This window comes from Mirounga leonina, unplaced genomic scaffold, assembly GCF_011800145.1.
Source record: "Mirounga leonina isolate KUSES-001 unplaced genomic scaffold, KU_Mleo_1.0 Mir_107, whole genome shotgun sequence".
Lineage (NCBI taxonomy): Eukaryota > Metazoa > Chordata > Mammalia > Carnivora > Phocidae > Mirounga > Mirounga leonina.
Window position 1 is genome coordinate 2,009,059 of NW_023270233.1, and position 18,526 is coordinate 2,027,584.

The 18,526-nt window shown below is 34.9% G+C and overlaps 1 protein-coding gene across 1 annotated transcript in view; it reads right to left on the reverse strand.

Moving 5' to 3' along the window:
- Positions 1 to 18,526, reverse strand: part of LOC118018595 (catenin alpha-3-like) — a 1,827,095-nt gene that overhangs the window by 315,651 nt on the left and 1,492,918 nt on the right. The window contains exon 14 of the mRNA XM_035017231.1: positions 16,875 to 17,026. Within this exon, the coding sequence (XP_034873122.1) occupies positions 16,875 to 17,026 (152 nt within the window). The remainder of the gene's footprint in view (positions 1 to 16,874; positions 17,027 to 18,526) is intronic.

Below are 18,526 nucleotides of genomic sequence, written 5' to 3' on the forward strand. Positions count from 1 at the left end.
GATATAGCTTTTACCTCTACTTGATCTTCTCAGTTTCTGTTGGGAATTTTATTTTAAACTGAAGGGCATTTTCTCTTTACTTCACTTCTTAAGCAAATTCAATACATTTAAATTATTTCCCTTGATCTTCCTACCTCATCTTCTCTTCCAGAGAAGTTAATTTGACCTTCCCCTCAAGCTACTTGTCACTTGTTCTTTTCTTCAGTCCTTTTATTAATGTATTCCTGTTCTTAGCCAATGATTTCAAATACAATTCTTTAAGTGATTTTTTAAAATATGTATGTATTTAAGACAATATGTTCTACTAAACACATTGTATTACAATTGCATTTGATTAATGCAGTGTGTTTGTTTATCTTTTGTTTGTTTGCATCTGTAGTTGTGTAACATCAAAAGTGCACTGAATTAAAAAAATAAATAAATAAAAATAAATATTTTTTTTTAAAAAGTGCACTGAATTTAGAGCCAAAAGATCAGTGACTTTGACACTAACTAGCTGTATGCACTGAGGCAATATATCACTTCACCTCTATAGAACTCAAAGCCTTCTAAAGATTTTGAGCTATGTGATTTTTTTTACTCAACTCAGCTCTCTCATTTCGGGATTTAACTTTGGCAGCAATCCAATGCTCCACTGATGACATTGTTTTGGCTTTCCATAGTTTTCAGCCCATGACCTCAAATGACTATTTGCTTCTACTTTTCTTTGTGTTTTCTCTCTGGGTGTCTTTCCTCCTTTCTTCTCTTTCATACTTTTCCCACCTATAGGAAAAGCTTTATAAGAAAGAGATGTATCACCAACAGTTTCATGTGTTCCTGGTAACCTTTATTTTGGGCTGAAACTAAGAGAACCTAATGTATGACACTGCAGAATTATAAAAATCAAATCAAGCTTCCTTGATTTGGTATAGAATGGTCTTATTCTGCTAAAACAAATAAAAGGTATATATAGACAATCAAGTATATATGTTAGAATTTATGTAGAGACTGATATGAAAGGATACAAACAAAAGTGCTAAAAGCAATTAGCACTGGAAGAAAACAGTGTGCAACAAAGGAGGAGGAATAGTCAGGGTTTAAATGTTTACCATAATCTATTCTATATTGTTTAATTTGTTGCAAGCATGCATTATTTTTATAACAAAATGCTATCATTGACTAATATTTGTTTTTATTTATATATATATTTGTACAAAGTGGCTTTGTAGTTTACTAGAAGTTGGGTATAAAGTTATTAAAAAGATAGTGATTCAAGGTGGAGGAATGTTACACAGGAAATAGCCAGTGGGTGAATCTGTTTTCAGCTCTGGCCCAAGCAGGAAGGGATGCTTTCTTCTGAAAGTGATTTGAGACTGCTGTTCTCATTGCATCTATGGCAAGAAAACTAATTAGGGTAATTAAAATATAATTGGAAGAGGAAACACAGGTAGAACTAAATCTTTACATTACAGAAAGTACTGAGAGTTAGGCAAAAGTTAACCCTGGAGTTAACAGAATAGAATATGGTGGTAGGATTTTGCAGAACGTATTGGAGCAATGTTAATCTTTCCAAAGAAATCGATAGGTAAAGATTGCATTTAAAGACAATTTTTTCAGAAGTACACAAAGACTAATGACTCTGCAGATATCCATCCATAGGACATAGGGAAAAAGAAGCCTTCCAACCAAAGATAGCATGATTTAATTCAAACACTGTAAGAATAGAAAAAAAAAAAAAAAAGACCAAAAAACAAAAAAACTGGGCTAGAATCGACATACAGTCATCAACTCAAGTTCTTATCAAAAGCCTACATATAATATTTACAATTGTATGACTTTATGCTGACATGAAGTATAAAGAGTTCACTTTCAGAGTGTGGGTTCAGTCATTGGCAGGATATCAGGTTTATTTTGTTGTTTTTCCCCCATTATGGTGTGAGGACATCATAGAATGTCCTAAGGACTCCAAAGGGAAAAGAGAGAACTGTTTAATCTCTCAGAGCACTACACATTTCAAAAATTCTGATTTCCCTCTTCCTGTCCTAAATTCTCTACTTGTATCTAAGCTCTATGGAAGTGCGCTGGGCCCAACAAGCTGTCATTTTCTCAACCTATAATTGCAGTATTTAGCTTCTTTTGCCTGCTGCAGCTTTAATCATCAGTTGCAGGAAACCCTGACACCAATGCCCTGCATACCTAAACATACATTACCTATTTGACCATCTATGTCCCTAAATACAATGAACATATCTTCTTATCTTACCAGTACTCTATGTAACATTCTACACAGTTGAAAAACTGTTGCACTGGCTTCTGACTCAGCACTCTTGATTTTCTTCTCATTTTTCCTGTCACTTCTTGTCAGTCTTCTTTGCTATCTACTCCTCCTCAGCTTGAATTTTAAATGTGTTTGTTCCTATATATATATATTTTTTCTTTTCTAATATACCCTCTCCAAAGGTGAGTACATTCTATGCTAAGGGAAATCAAATTTCTATAATAGAACAAACTTATGTGCTAAGTTCCAAAATCATATACCCAATGACCCATATATCTATAAAACAAGCAAATTTAATATCTAATGAGCACACTAAAATGGAATTAAGCTTCTACCCCAAATTGGTTTCTCCAAGTCTCCACTAGCTCATTAAGTCACACATCCATACAATGGCCCAAAACAAGACACCTAAAAGGCAAATTTGTTTCCCCTACTTCCCTTAATTTCACATTTATTCCCAGCAAATTCAGTAAGTTTTATCTCCAAAATATATTTCAAATCTGTCCACCTCTTCTACCAACTCTCTAGTCCGGCCCTGTCCCATATAAATATAATGCAAGCAACATATGCAATTTTAAGTTCACCAGCAGTCACATTAATAAAATAAAAAATAATACATGTTAAATTGATATTTTGGATATATTTGGTTTAAATATATTACTAATGTCAATTTGCCACATATAAATATAAAAAATAGATGAGGTATTCTATTCTTTTTTTCTTGTTGAGTCTTCAAAATGTATTGTGGGTTTTATACTTACATAGCACATCTCAATTCACACTAGTCAAATTTCAAGTGTTCAATAGCCACATGTAATTATTGCACTGAGGAGTATAGAGCTAAGCTACATCAACATCATCGCTTACCTGAGAAGGACTATCACAGACTCCTGTGTGATATCCTCACTTCTACTCTTGCATATTTCTACTCTACATATTTCCCATGGACTAGTGAGAACTGAAAACAACAGAATTCTCTGCTCTGTGTTAAACAATAACAGGCCTGGAGAGACTTTCTTATTCTTGTGCCCATAGTACTAAGATCAAGAAAAAATAACTTAACTGCTTTTTCTAGGAAATGCCTGCTCCTGGAAGAGAAAACTGACCCAGCCAACCTATTAAACTATCAAAAGTAACAAGCTCATCTAGATTCATTTCAAGATCTTCAATTCACGGTGTTCTCCCATCAAATATACTATATGACAAAATCCCAACCAGTGTTCCCTCTTGAAGTTGACCTTAAAATCCTTCAGCACAGGCCTTAAAATGATATAAAGAGCCTTACCTAATTTCCCATTTTGAGACACTAGTAAGACTGTTTACTGCACTAAGTCTAATAAACTTAGTTTTGCCTGATAAACAAATTTTTTAGAGGTCTTTTGGAAAGTTAGCAGTCAACAAAAGTAAGAGAGAACTTCTTAAAATGCAAATGGGATCATGCCACTCACCTGTTAGAGATATTTTAATAGTTCCCAATGTTTTGGAATAAAATCCAAACTATTTAACGTATTTGAAAAGGCCAAAATAATCTATTCTCTGTCCAACTCTTTAAAATCATATTATATCACTACCCTTCCTCCCTTCACTAAGTTTTAGACACAGTGCCCCATTCCTGTTCTTCAGGTATAACCAGTGCTTCCCCAATCTTGTCATCTTTGCATTTATTCTATTCTGCCTGCAAGATTCTTCCATCTTAAAATTGCTGACTCATCCTGATTCTTATTAACAACGTTAAATTTGATGTCCTCAGAGAGGTTTTCCCTGACATCTGTATTTACAATGTTGTTATCTCTTATGCCAATTTTCTCTCCATCACATCATCCTGCTTACTTCCTTCATATCATTCATCATAACTGCCTTGTGTGTATCTTTCTTTGTTTACTTTCTGTCTCTCTCCGCCAGAATATAAATTCCAAGTAAATAAAGATCTTGCTGATCTTATCTATCTCTATATGCCTAAATGTCTGACAAATTTATCAGTACATAGTAGGTACTCAATAAAAACTTATCAAAATAAATGAACCAAAATCATTCAATGAATAGCTTAAAGAGTTAAAGAATGAATAGTTTACAGAATGAGAGAAGAAAAAAAGGAAGGAAGGACCCCCCCCTAAAATATGCGATTATAAGCAAGACAAGTGTGATTATCCCCTCTTACGCATTAGGACATTGTATAACAGTATGTTTAAGGTAGGAAATCAGGACACCACAGCTACTATGTAATGTAACTGAGACCAAGATCAAGGTCTTCTGATTTCTAATCCAGTGCTCAACACAGCATAACACACTGTCATTCAACCTGCTCTGATTGATGTGGTTCTTTTGAAGCTAACATATAAAAGCTTCAGATTTAATAACGAAACAAGACATCTGAAGGAGAAAATGATTCTCTGTGCATTAATTGGTGAGTTCATATCTTTTTGCATTTACATCTCCCACTTGCATTTTGATTAGCAATTTCCTCTGTCAATTTAACACCAAAATCCTCTGTAATCAGTGGCATGTTGTATTCTGGAACAGACTCAATGAGTCCCTGAAGCTGGCAAGACAGCCCTTCAATCCCTTCACCTTGGCTGCTCTAGTGGTGAGCATGCCTGACTGTCAGTCTGATTTCCTAAATCTCCTACAAGGGAGTTAGGCAGTTAGAAATAGTGTTGGCATATGCTTGGCTTTAGCTTGTTTCAAATACAAAATGCTGGCTGGTTCCAAACACAAGCCTCACTTATTTTCTATTATTATTATTATTATTATTATTATTATTATTATTATTATTATCATTATCATCATCATCATCATCTTTATCACTCTTCCAAAATCCCTTTTGAAGAGGTTTCATATCCTAGGGAGGAGCAATTCCTGAAAATTGCACTTGATCAATTTATTTAGTGAGGCATAAACAGTAAATTAGCATGTAATTAAAATTCCTACTCTCCTTTAATAGTAAATATATTGTAAGGGATTGCTTGTTGTCTATCCAATCACTAATTTCTACTTTCTCTCTTGCTAAAATAACCTCAGTTTTCAAATATTAGGAAACTTGTGGTGGATGACTGTGGCAGGGGAGGAGAAGGATAATCCCCCATCCAAACCCCATGGAATGAATCCTGAATATTCTGTGCCAAGCCTAGTAATTCTGTTCTTCCTGACATTTGTCAAGGTTATGTATCTTTGACATGGCATAAAGCATATTAATAATCTGGATTCTTTTTATTCTTTTATTTTCCCAGTCTTTCTCCACCTATACGCTGCAGTCCAGGCACTCTGGACTCTAAATTATAATCTTCTAATTATAATTCTCTAAACATGCTTTTACTTCTTTTTCCTTGCAAATGTCCTAAACCACAATTCCAACTATACAACTCCTATCCATCTATACACCAAAGCCAACTCAAATGTCACCAAATGATTACATCTTTGAATAATTTTCTCTATGACAGAATTAAAAACCCTTAATTACCAATGATGATTCTATATACTTTCATCATAGCACTTACTACTCTAGATTCTTATCATTGGCTCACATTTCTCTTTATTCCATGAGAATGCTAGTTAATTAAGAACAGGGATCATGCCTCACTCATATTTGTGTTCTTAAAACTTAGCATGGTGCTTGACAGACAGAAAGGACTCAAATATCTTTCCAGAGGTTGACTGAGGAGACTATATAACAGGTAGAAAATTATTCGTTAACATGATGCCTTCTTCATTCTTTGCCACCAAGGTTCATGACAATTTTGTATTCTACATATACTTTTCAAAACTTTTATTCTATCTTGTACTTTCTAGATATTATTATTTCCGAGGAATTTTTTAGAGAGAGGTATCAGAAGGACTTTATGTAGCTTAACATCTTAAACAGGCAATGAATACAGGTATAGAAGAGATTAAAATGTGGTAATTTAAAATACTGTTATTCTATTATAAAATATTATATTCTATTAACTAGAATATTTTACTAATGAGAATGCCCCAAAACTTGTTATTAAACAAATGATTACCTACAACATTTTAACAATATTTCCACTGGTTTATTTTCCTACTTAAAAGCAGTAAGCTGTTCAAGCCAACTTATGGTAACAAAGTTAATCAGTAAAAAATTATTAGTAGTAATGACGGTGACAATGGTAAGAGTATTATAAGTCAAGCACATTACATTTTCCTAAGATGGCCTCAATATTATTTCCCATCCCGTATGTTTCTTTTGACCTTTACACTTCTTCCACTGAAAGGTAAATTTCATGTCACCTCCTCTTGAATTGGGGAGGATTTCAACTTGTTTGTAAACAAGAAATTATGACAAAAATGACAGTGAATGATTTTGGAGATTAAGTTAGAAAAGGAAAAATTGTATGTGTTTTGTTAGCTGCAACACTTACCCTTGGATTCCTGAAGTGCCATGCAAAAAAAAACAAAAAAAAAAAAAACAAAAAACCAACAACAACAACTATCTGAAGGCTGTCATGCTATGAGAAAGCCAAACAACATGAAAGTTAAATGTAATTTTCCTTAGTCTTTCAGTACTGTGTTCAGATATCAGATATATGAGTGAACAAGCCTATGCCCTTTCTGAATCCTTGACCCCTAGAATCTTTGAACATAATATAGTGGTTGTTGTTTTATGCCACTAATTTTAGGATAATTTGTTGCACAGCAGCAATAACTGGAACAAAGAGTGTGACAAGGATGGGGTACCTGATGGGTCAGTCAGTTAAGCATCTGCCTTCAGCTCAGGTCATGATCCCAGGGTTCTGGGATCAAGCCCCACATTGGGCTCCCTGCTCAGCAGAGCCTGCTTCTCCATTTCCCTCTGCTGCTCCCCCTGCTTGTGCTCTCTGTCAGATAAATAAATAAAATCTTTAAAAAAAAAAAAAAGTGTAACAAGGAATGGTTAGGTGTTTACTAATCTCATTTATTCTGTTTAGACATAAAGGAAGAAGACATTTACCTGCTCTTCGTCGTTTACTTGGGTCCCATTTGACTGAGTATTGGCCAGTGGGATGTAGAGAGAAGTACGCCACAATGAGGTCTGGTCGTCACACTTCCTGTTCAATCATCCACTGTCTCTTCCCTTTCTCCAGTGACAGTGGCGGCCACATTATAAAGATGACAGTGTCAAAAGATTGGAGAATCCTGAATCACTGGTAGAAACTTATCCAGGAAAACTGGCCAACATCAGAACAATGTATAGATGATAAATGAACTATAACAAATCCCAGTAGATTTTTTTTTTTAAGATTTTATTTATTTATTTGACAGAGAGAGACACAGCGAGAGAGGGAACACAAGCAGGGGGAGCGGGAGAGGGAGAAGCAGGCTTCCCACTGAGCGGGGAGCCCGATGCGGGGCTCGATCCCAGGACCCCGGGATCATGACCTGAGCCAAAGGCAGACTCTTAATGACTGAGCCACCCAGGCGCCCCCAAATCCCAGTAGATTATAGATTATTTCATTGATAGTTTATTTTCCTTATTTTATAAATGTAAATCCAAAGTTGAGAAAGGATCTGATTTACTCAGGGTCACAAAGATATTCCAGAGAAGGGGAATTTCCTTGAAGATGGAGCTCTGTGAGGCAAACCTAAAATAAGGTTGTCTTCCCAGAGTTAAATTTGCAAAATCCACTGGAAGAGACAAGCTTGTTATAAATGTATTGTTGATATAAAATCTGTTAACCAGGTGGTCTAAATTTATTCCTAGACCACTAATTTTGGTTATAATAGAAGATATGCAAAAATCCCGATTTATTTTCATATTTTTTTTTTTTTAGTAAATAGACCACTATGGACTCATTACAATGTATTTTATAGCCATTTTTAAAGGTTGGAAATAATTTTTGTTATAGAATCTTCCTATATTTTATGACTTTAAGTAAATTTCTGATTTCTTTTCCAAACAGTGCAATATAAGACAATATAAAACATACTTTAAATTACTAAATTTGTGGATAACTTTGTGACTTTTCAGAACCTCCAACACCAAGGGTCTGATAATGGAGGATGATGTGCATAAAATACACTTCAGTAAACTCCACAAACTCCATCCTCAATGATCTTTCTTCTACAATCCAACAGCTAATGCATATAATCAAGAAGTCTCATAGGTCTATTCAACAACTGTCATCATCTTTAAAAAGGAATCTTGTCACCTGAACAAGGTAACATGAAGGACTTTTATTTTTTATTTACTTTTTAAAGACTTTATTTTTTATTTGAGAGAGAAAGCATAAGCAGGGGGAGCAGGAGAGGGAGAGGCAGGCTCCCCACTGAGCAGGGAGCCCGATGCAGGACTCGATTCCAGGACTAAGAGATCATGACCTGAGCAAAAGGCAGACACTTAACTGGCTGAGCCACCCAGGTGCCCCACATGAAGGACTTTTAAAACAACTATATATTCAGTTTTATAGAAGTTTGTACTGAGAGGAATATCATTGATACAGATATGTATATCCATTTGTGGCCACAAAGCACAATACATAGTAGAATCCTTGGTACTTTCAAAACTATCTCAAACCAAAGATCAAGCAAATTTTAATTCTCTGTGAAAGTATTTATCAAGGTAGTTTCTTAGTGTCTGTCACTTTTTGTAATATAAAATGTAACAAAGTAATTTTTTTCTTGCCATTAATTCCTTGAGGTCCAGTGATTATGGTTCAAACAAGTGACAAATTTGACAACTAAATCAATCACAGTAGTTAATTGTAAAAAAGACTAAAGTGTGATTTCATTTTAAAGGTCTAAAAAGCACTTCTTTTATAGAGCCTACATTCTTGTATGAGGAGACAGACAATAGATAAATAAACAAAAAGTATATAATATGTCATTTGTCATGATAAACACTATGTAAACAATAACTTGGCTGAAGTGAAAGATGCTATCTCTATATATGGATCTATATAAGATCTGTACAGGATGATATAAAAGTAATGATGGAACAGACCTGAACAAGTCTGCTGTGCAAATTTTTGGAGAAAGCATATGGTTAAAAAGGACAGTTAAGTGGAAAGATGCCAGAAGTGTAGGCACATCTGGCAAATACAAGGAACAGACAGAAGGGCTATATGTCTGAATCTGAGGAAGCAGAGAGGAGCATTATAGGGTAGATGTTCTTCAACAAACTGCCCAAAAAGTAATTTGGGGGATTTATGTGTTTATAACTTGCCCATCAACAAAGGGAAGTCAATGAAGTAGAAGGGCTCCTATTGGGTAAAAACACTGGGCTATTTCCTTCTCCTGAGATAAAGGGAAATGTTCTGAACTAGGTGTCCTAAGACCCCAGATTTCAACCTGTTACTTCCCCTTATCGGCATGTGACCATCAGTGCTTTACGTCATTTATGGACCTTTTGCTATCAGTCTCCAGAATATTTCTCTCCTTGAAACTACATCATTTACTGAAAATATACTGAATATATACTGGATACTGGAAATATAAAATTCTCAATATCTCTCTTTCTATTAGGTATGCCAAGGTATATTTTCTAAGTCATCATTTTATAAACGGTATTTTTCGGATTCGTTTCTCTAGAAGACTGAACTCTCCAAAAGTTACTTGTAGGAAATGTAGGTAAATAGCCAAACATCTTATTTGAGGTAAACAATCAGCACACTGTAAGAGTTTTTAGGATAAAAATAAAATATAAAATAATAAAAACATTATTAGATTTAATATCTAATATAAATTTACTCACTTAATTACTAATTCAAATTTATTTATAATTAATAAAAATCATTTAGTAATAAGCATATCAAAAATAAACAACAGAAAAATTCCTTATGATTTGACAACTAAACATCTTCCCCATGTTATTCTTCTATTCACTGGGCTAGCCATTTCCCGAGAAGGTGTTTTCAAAGAGGGATGCTTGACTCCTTATGTTCAGCTATCTTGAGTCAAAGGCTCCAAGCAGCACTTGCATAGAGTTCTCTGAGTGTAGGATTAGTCTGCCTCAGAGTCCTTCTCAACCATGGGCTCTCTTGCTAGTCTTGTGGCTTTGACCCTTTGGTGAAAGCAGACTTCCCAGAATGACTTCAAGCTGAACATCTTTCTCTCAGCATGAGCAACAGAGATTGCTGGCTAGAGCTGCTTCGTGGCTTAACCAGCATGTTTCTCAATGAACACTCTTTCTCACTCCAGTCACTTCTGTTCCCTTACTCAAAAGTCTCCTCAGATGGTATATACATGAAGGCCATTAAGCATGCTGAGCTCATAAAAGTTCATCTCTTGCTGACCAGTGCTAGGAGGGAGTTCTGTTTTTCCTTACCTTAAGCTCTGTTTTAAAGGAAAGAGCAAGAAGAGCCTCACTACAGAATTCTTCCCACTAATGTTTGATTTAAATTTGCATATAAAGCTAAATTTAGTTTGTTACAGACCTTTTATTAAGTTATTTTAGAAAGCCCCCTGGTAGCTGGCTTCTTTACAAACTGGTTCTATTATAAAGTGGTCATATACCTTCCAAAAAGGACAGAGTGTTTTAACTGGGATTCCCTGGCAAGACTCCTGTGAGAGTGAAGAGTAGATGACTAAGATGAATTCAGGAAATCTGCTTAACACTGAAAAAATGAAAAGGTGTCGTCTCTGTATATTAAATAAATTTGAAATTGTGCCTGAATAGATTCTCCACAGTCAACAAAGGATTCACAGAGCATGAAAAGAGAAAGCTAACATTTGAAAGCAGTTAGGCCTATGGAGACAAAGTGTTCCCTGGGGTTGGAAAAATTAGCTTGATAAGGAAATGTGATCATTAGTGGCTCAACACTGTGAGCATCACCCAGTGGGTGAAGGTGATGCACCACAGAGCCTCGAGCAGTATAATCAGGGCCTAGAAACTAGATGTTCATCTAGTTTCAAACTCTGATATTCATATGATATTTTATTACCCAAATTGGACACTTCTGAGAGTAAAGGGGGGTATAATCTAAATGTGTCCTAAGGAAAATAAGGCTTATATTCACCCTAAATCCCTGTATGTTAAATTCACTTAGCAAGTACTTATTTTATGAAATTTCATTTGTAATCCAATAACCTTTGGACAAATTGTTATTACTATAACATAAAGAAAAGATAAAGTAGGGGTGCCTGGGTGGCTCAGTCAGTTAAGCATCTGACTCTTGGTTTCGGCCAGGTCATGATCTCATGGGTCATGAGATGGAGCCCCAAGTCAGGCTCTGTTCTCAGCAGGGAGCCTCTCCCTCTGCCCCTCCCTGCTCCCCACACTTTCGCTCTTGAACGCTCTCTAAAAATTAATGTTAAAAAAAGTGAAAAAATGTGTTTCTAGCTGTATATGCTGAAATTGTGTTGTATTGAACTGTTTCAATTCTAGAAGTCATGTAAATGATCCATGTAAAAATGGTTCATGCAAACTGGGCCATGTAAATGTTTTTTTTTTTTTTTTAATTTTATTTTCCTTTGTTCTTCAAAAATTAACTTCCATCAAGTAACATATCCAAACTATGTTCTTATTCCCTGAAACATAAAGTTAGACAACTAACAGAAAATCTGTTAGTGGTAGTCCTGAAAATCTTCACATTTGGTTTGGAAAATGTGCTTTGATAAGTCATATATGAAAATTCACAAAAAAAATATATGAAGCCCACATTCTGAATACCTGTTAAAAGGCTGAATTTTTGCTGAATCTTTTCCTCTTTTTGAGGATATTTCACTGCTGACCACCCACGTTTCTCACAATTCATTTATGTTGCCCTTTTTAATATCTATTTCTGGTTAAGCACATTTCCCAAAAAGATGAACCATCAAGTCCTTCGTGCACATTTCAAGAAGTTAATAAAAACAACATACAGAATTATACGCTAGCTTAAAGTAATATAGGCTTAAAGGCACAATTTGCATTAAATAATCTATAATTCAGATACTCGATAAACATAAAGTTTCCTTGTATATAAAACAAAATCTTGAGAAAAAATATAATTGTTTGCTTAGAACTTCACCTTTTAAGGTACTTTTGGGGCTTTGGTTTCATGTTTACCTGCAGTCACATTTCTTTAACTTCTATAGGTAACATTCTTCAAAATATAAAGAAAATAATAAGCAGCTTCAGTAGTACTAGAACTATTCAAAAAGGTAGTAGAAACAGTAGCTATCTTCTTATAAAAGACTACTATTTACTGAGTACTTCATTGCTATTAGCTCATTTGTCAGCATAATAACTTTGAAGTAGGTTTAATACAAAGTTTATTTTACAAAGGAGGAAACAGGTTAGTGAGGTTTATGATTTGCTTTAATCTTAACTACTATATAGACTCTTAGTAATTGCAAAATTTATACGCAGATATTAAACACCAAAGAAACAATAAATATTTAATACTCCCTTCTCTTTGAGGTTAAGAATGGGATTCTGTAATTTGTCCACAAACTGAATCCAGTGGAGAGAGTAATATTAAATGTCACAGCATTTTCTCTCAGAAATTTTAAAAATAATCTGAACAATTGCTAACATAATTATTCACCAAAATAAATATTAAAGGCAGATACAATCATATTTTTACAAAACTATTTGTAAAATTTTGGGCACTGATCTGAAGTTAGTATTTTATTGTTTCAAGGGCACTGAACACTCATGAAAATTCAGACATAGGACCGGATTCTGTAACATTCAAAAACACTCTCAAGAGCATAACCTAGCCCTCCTTGAACTTGCATAATTGTAAACATATTGCCTTAATCTTGACACTCTTCAGATACTTTGAAGAAAGCATCAAATGTTTTGCAGTTCTAAGATTGGGATATTGGTCAGCATTACATTTGACCTTATAAAGAGAAGATTACACCAGATCAATTTTATCATATTCTATAATAAAGGGATAGTCCTCAAAGGAAAAAAAAAAAGATAGATTTTTATTAATTGCACCTGAATTAGACTTCTATTTTCAACATATAATCCAATTAGCAGTTAAATACACAGGTTTATGGATCATCCTCCAAAGAATCCTTGTAGAAGTTCTGTGGGAGTTTCCCTAGAGGCTGCCTAAGGAACCGGGCATGAAGACACAGAGATGATGGGCCCCTGGACTCTCCTTCATGGTTTCAAGTACAGGAGCTCTTTTTTTATCTGTTTTATTTATTTATTTAGGCCTTAAAGTGTGTTTGAAGGAAGAATAGTTCTACCTCAAAATTCAGAAAACATTCTTACAAACCATACACTTACCAGTATGTTCTCAGTTGGATGGAACATCAGCTTCTAAGGTCTCTTAACACTAAGGTCCTTAACTGGAGCTATCTAGCAGAGATTTCAGTCAGATGAAGGACCAATATAATTCAATATTTTGTTTAGTAATCTAGATGAAGGAATTGAGATTATAACCTCATGTTTCTAATTGATGCTGATTTAGGTACAGTCACAACCAAATGGCTAACAAACACATGAAAACATGTTCAAAATCACCAGCCATCACGGAAATACAAATCAAAACCACAATGGGATAACACCTTACACCAGTTAGAATGGCCAAAATTAACAAGACAGGAAACAACAAGTGTTGGCAAGGTTGTGGAGAAAGGGGAACCCTCTTACACTGTTGGTAGGAATGCAAGCTGGTACAGCCACTCTGGAAAACAGTATGGAGGTTCCTCAAGACATTAAAAATAGAGCTACCCTACCACCCAGCTATTGCACTACTAGGTATTTACCCCAAAGATACAGATGTAGTAAAAAGAAGGGGCACATGCACCTCAATGTTCATAGCAGCAATGTCCACAATAGCCAAACTGTGGAAGGAACCAAGATGACCTTCAACAGACAAATGGATAAAGATGTGGTTCATATATACAATGGAATATTACTCAGCCATCAGAAAGGATGAATACCTACCATTTGCATCGATGTGGATGGAACTGGAGGGGGTTATGCTAAGTGAAATAAGTCAAGCAGAGAAAGACAATTATCATATGGTTTCACTCATATGAGGAACATAAGGAATAGAGGGGAGGACCACAGGGGAAGGGAGGGAAAACTGAATGGGAAGAATTCAGAGAGGGAGACAAACCATGAGAGACCCTGGACTCAGGAAACAAACTGAGGGTTACAGAAGGGAGGGGGTGGGGAAATGGCATAACCAGATGATGGGTATTAAGGAGGGCATGTGTTGGGATGAGCACTGGGTATTATACGCAACTAATGAATCATTGAGCACTACATCAAAAACTTGTGATGTACTATATGCTGGCTAATTAAACATAATAAAAAAATAAAAATGAAAAAAAGCAACCTGATAAATTATATGAAGAATCATTTAGAAATATAATAAAGTTTAATATGATAAGGATTTATGACCAAGAGCAAACATATCAAATCAAAATGGAGAAGAATATACAGGCAACAACAGGGTAAAAAAAAAAAAAAATAAATGGTCTATCCAACAATCTTGGTATTTAAGAGGGGAAAACATAAGTTCATAGCAGTCGGCTATATTATTGGCAACATAAGAACAAGTTTTCCACTTTATTTGACTTTGGACAGGCCCTAATTAGAGTATGCTTTTTGATAGTCTCATTTGAGAATTTTGTTGAAAAGTTAAATAGGACTGGTAAAGAACACAAAATACTAAATTATTCCTATGAGGAAAAGTTAAAAGAAATTGAAGTATGTACCTTGAAAAAGAGATGACTGTAGGGAAAAATTACTGCCCTCTAAGGCTATTAAATAATTACAATAAATTATTCTCTTGCCCTACAGAGGACTGCTGGATATGAGAGATATATAGAAATAATGGCAAGATAATATGATTTGCTATAAGTAAGCTATTTTGATAAGGAGGAAACTTTTTAAGACTAAAACATACAAATGGGAGCTATTACAAGACTTTTTTCATCCATAGATAGATTTTTCAGAAAAAAAATCCATATCCTACCCTGGTTTACCTATGCTATTTCACTGGTTTAATCTTCTTACATATCCACCCAGGGATACCGGAAATGCAGGCGTTTTACTCTGGAAAGACTACTTCCTGAAATTCATGCGCTTCACTCTGTGTTTCTCTCCTGGTTCTACCTGTCTTCTCAGTTTTGGATTATGAGCAGTCTGCTAGTCCACTAGTCCACATGGGTAAGGTTTAAAATCCTTTTTTAGAATTAGAAAATATTTGAAAATGTACTTTGCAGCTCAGACATAGTACTGGTACAGTGCCACAGCACTCAATCACATATGAATAATATATACGTGGAAATTTCTCTCTTTTACATATTATTGGCTTGCTTTCAGGTTTTCCCAGGCTCTGAAGTGCTAGATCCTATATCTTGACACCTTTAGCCTTTCTCTTAGAATTTCTTTCATAAGCATCCATTGCCCTGCCAGTGTCTTCAACTTTTGTTGGCTTTTTTTCCTTACAAGATCCCCAAATGACTCCATTTTTATATACTGATCTGTGTAACCTAACTATGGCATTCAAGCCCATCAGATACTATTGGTGCTCACTCCATATATCCTCAGAACTTCTAGTTCCATCTTTATAGTCTCACTAACAGTTAAATGTAGAGGCTTTCAAATTAAACACTCTTCATACTTAACAAATTACACTCACCATTCCTACTGAATCTTCTTATTGCAAGCACCTGCCACTCTGCCTGAGGGTTGCTTTTTTTGGCCACAAGAGCTTGACTGACCCACGCAGGAGGCTTTAGTAACACTCTGAGGAGGGGTAGCCTTTAATCAAGGATGAATAGGTAGATATATTGGGTTTTGTTCACCTCAGGTAAGGTAATTCTGAGGTGTATTCTATAGTATCGCCCAGATTTCCCAGCAGGATTGAGCCCTAGTTGCCAGTAGTGATGCATAATTACATCTTGCTGGTTTACTTCCCCTCCCTGCCTCACTTTTTCTTTCTTACTTTCTCCTAAATAGACTAATGGTAACACAGATTCTTACCTCAGATCTGCCTTCAGGTGAACCCATTCTAAGATAAAATATCCCCATATCTTTACATGGGCATTTTCCAGAAAGCCTCCACTGTTTTTCAAATAAAATTTGAATAAACACCCCACATTAATATTTGAGTGAAAACAAATAATCCTGGTCTCTGTGTATGCAGTACACCCACAATAAAGGGCTCACTTTCACCCTTATGAAGATGGCATATCTTCCCCCAAACAGACAATTCCCAGACTGGGACAGTTCAAGTGTTTGTTGTTCTTATCAGCTCCATGTGGGATTTCTTACAGAACAGTCTGAGTCTCTAATCCACTATGAGAAGGTTTGACCATAGAAACACTCTGTTTTAGACACATTTTCCTACCAATTTCAATACAGTGATGAGAAAGATCCTTTCCTTTCCATTCAAGAAAAGAAAGCAAATTACTTTATGTATTTTCCTTTGGCTCCTGATCATGCTATGTGACACTTCAGTGAATTCTGCACACAAGGAATCCTATCATTTCTGCACACACAGCAGTTAAATATGCTCATTTGCATAAGTTATAACCAAATACATAAGTGAAAGTGTTGTTTGTGACAGTAGATTTGACTTCAGGGATACATATGAATTTCTAAAGTTCTAGTGGATTTCAGCATTGACATTATGAAATAGAAATAAAATAATTCTTGCAGTCATTCCAAGCATTCCAAATGGTGAGAAGGATTGCAATAATTCAATGGAAAGCAAAGCAAACTTACCCGAATCATCATGACTGAACATCTGATATCATGAATTGTGTCATAGATCTTCTTTGAGATGTCCACAAATTGATCATCATCAAATACATCCAAAGAGTTTTTACTTAAGGCTTCTAAGGCAACGTTCACTTGTGTTACAAACTCAGGAATTGCTGTTAAAATTAATAAGAAAGAAAAGATTGTAGTGTTTGTATTTTCTGATTTCTGGAGTTTCATAAAAATATGAGACATATTTTTAAATAAATATTTGGTTAATAGAATTTTAATTATTTTTTTCATGTAAAGAAACAAAACAGGGGAGGGAAGTCAATCCAACAAGAGGATATAATATTTATAAATATTTATGCACCATCATAGGAACACCTAAATAAATAAAGCAAAAATTAACAAACTTAAAGAGAGACATTGACAGCAATACATTAATGTAAGGGACTTTAATTGCCCCACTTACATCAATGGATAAGCCATCCAGACAAAAAAATCAAAATTAAAAAAAAAAAAACAAGACAGCTTTAAGCAACACATTAGACCAGGTGGACCTTATCATAGATGTATACAGAACATTCTATCCAATAGCAGAACATATACATTCTTCTGGTGTGCACATGGAACATTCTTTAGGATGGATCACATGATAGGCTACAAAACAAGTTTCAATAAAATTAAGAAGAATGAAATCATATTAATCATCTTTTTTGACACCATGATATGAAACTAGAAATCAATTACAGGAGGAAAACTGGGAAAATCACAAATATGTGGATATTAAACAACATGTTACAGAACAACCAATGAATTAATGAAGAAATCAAAGGGTAAATTTAAAACAATACATTGAGATTATGAAATAGAAATATAAAAATCCAAAATCTAGCAGATAAATTACATTAATAAAAATCACAATCATCACCACTGATACACAAAAAGAATTTGATAAAATTCAACATTTATTTATCATAAGACTCTCCACAAAATGGGTATAGACAGAACATGCATCAACATAATAAAGGCCATGTATGAAAACCCCAGAGCAAACATCATACTCAATGAAGAAAAGCTGAAGATCAATAATAAGACATGGATGCCCACTCTCAGCACTTTTACTCAACATATTCAAAATCCTAGCCAGACAAGAACAAGAAATAAAAAGGCATCCAAGATGATAAGGAAGAAGTAAAACTGTCATTCTTTGCAGATGACATGATACCATACATAGAAAATCCTAGTCTCCACCAAAAATTGTTAAAACTAATAAATGAATTCTGTAAAGTTGTAGGATACAAAAATCAAGGATACAAAACCAATACACAAAATCTGTTGCATTTCTACATATTAATAATGAATTATCAGAAAGAAAAATTCAGAAAGCAATCCCATTTATAATTACACCACAAAGAATAAAATGCCTAGGAATAAATGTAATCAAGGACATGAAAGACTTGTATGCTGAAAACTACAAGGCACAGAAGAAAGAAATTTAAGATGACACAAATAAATGGAAAGATAATCTAAACTCATGAACTATAAGAATTAATACTGTTAAGGGGCGCCTGGGTGGCTCAGTTGGTTAAGCAACTGCCTTCGGCTCAGGTCATGATCCTGGAGTCCCAGGATCGAGTCCCGCATTGGGGGTCCCTGCTCAGCGGGGAGTC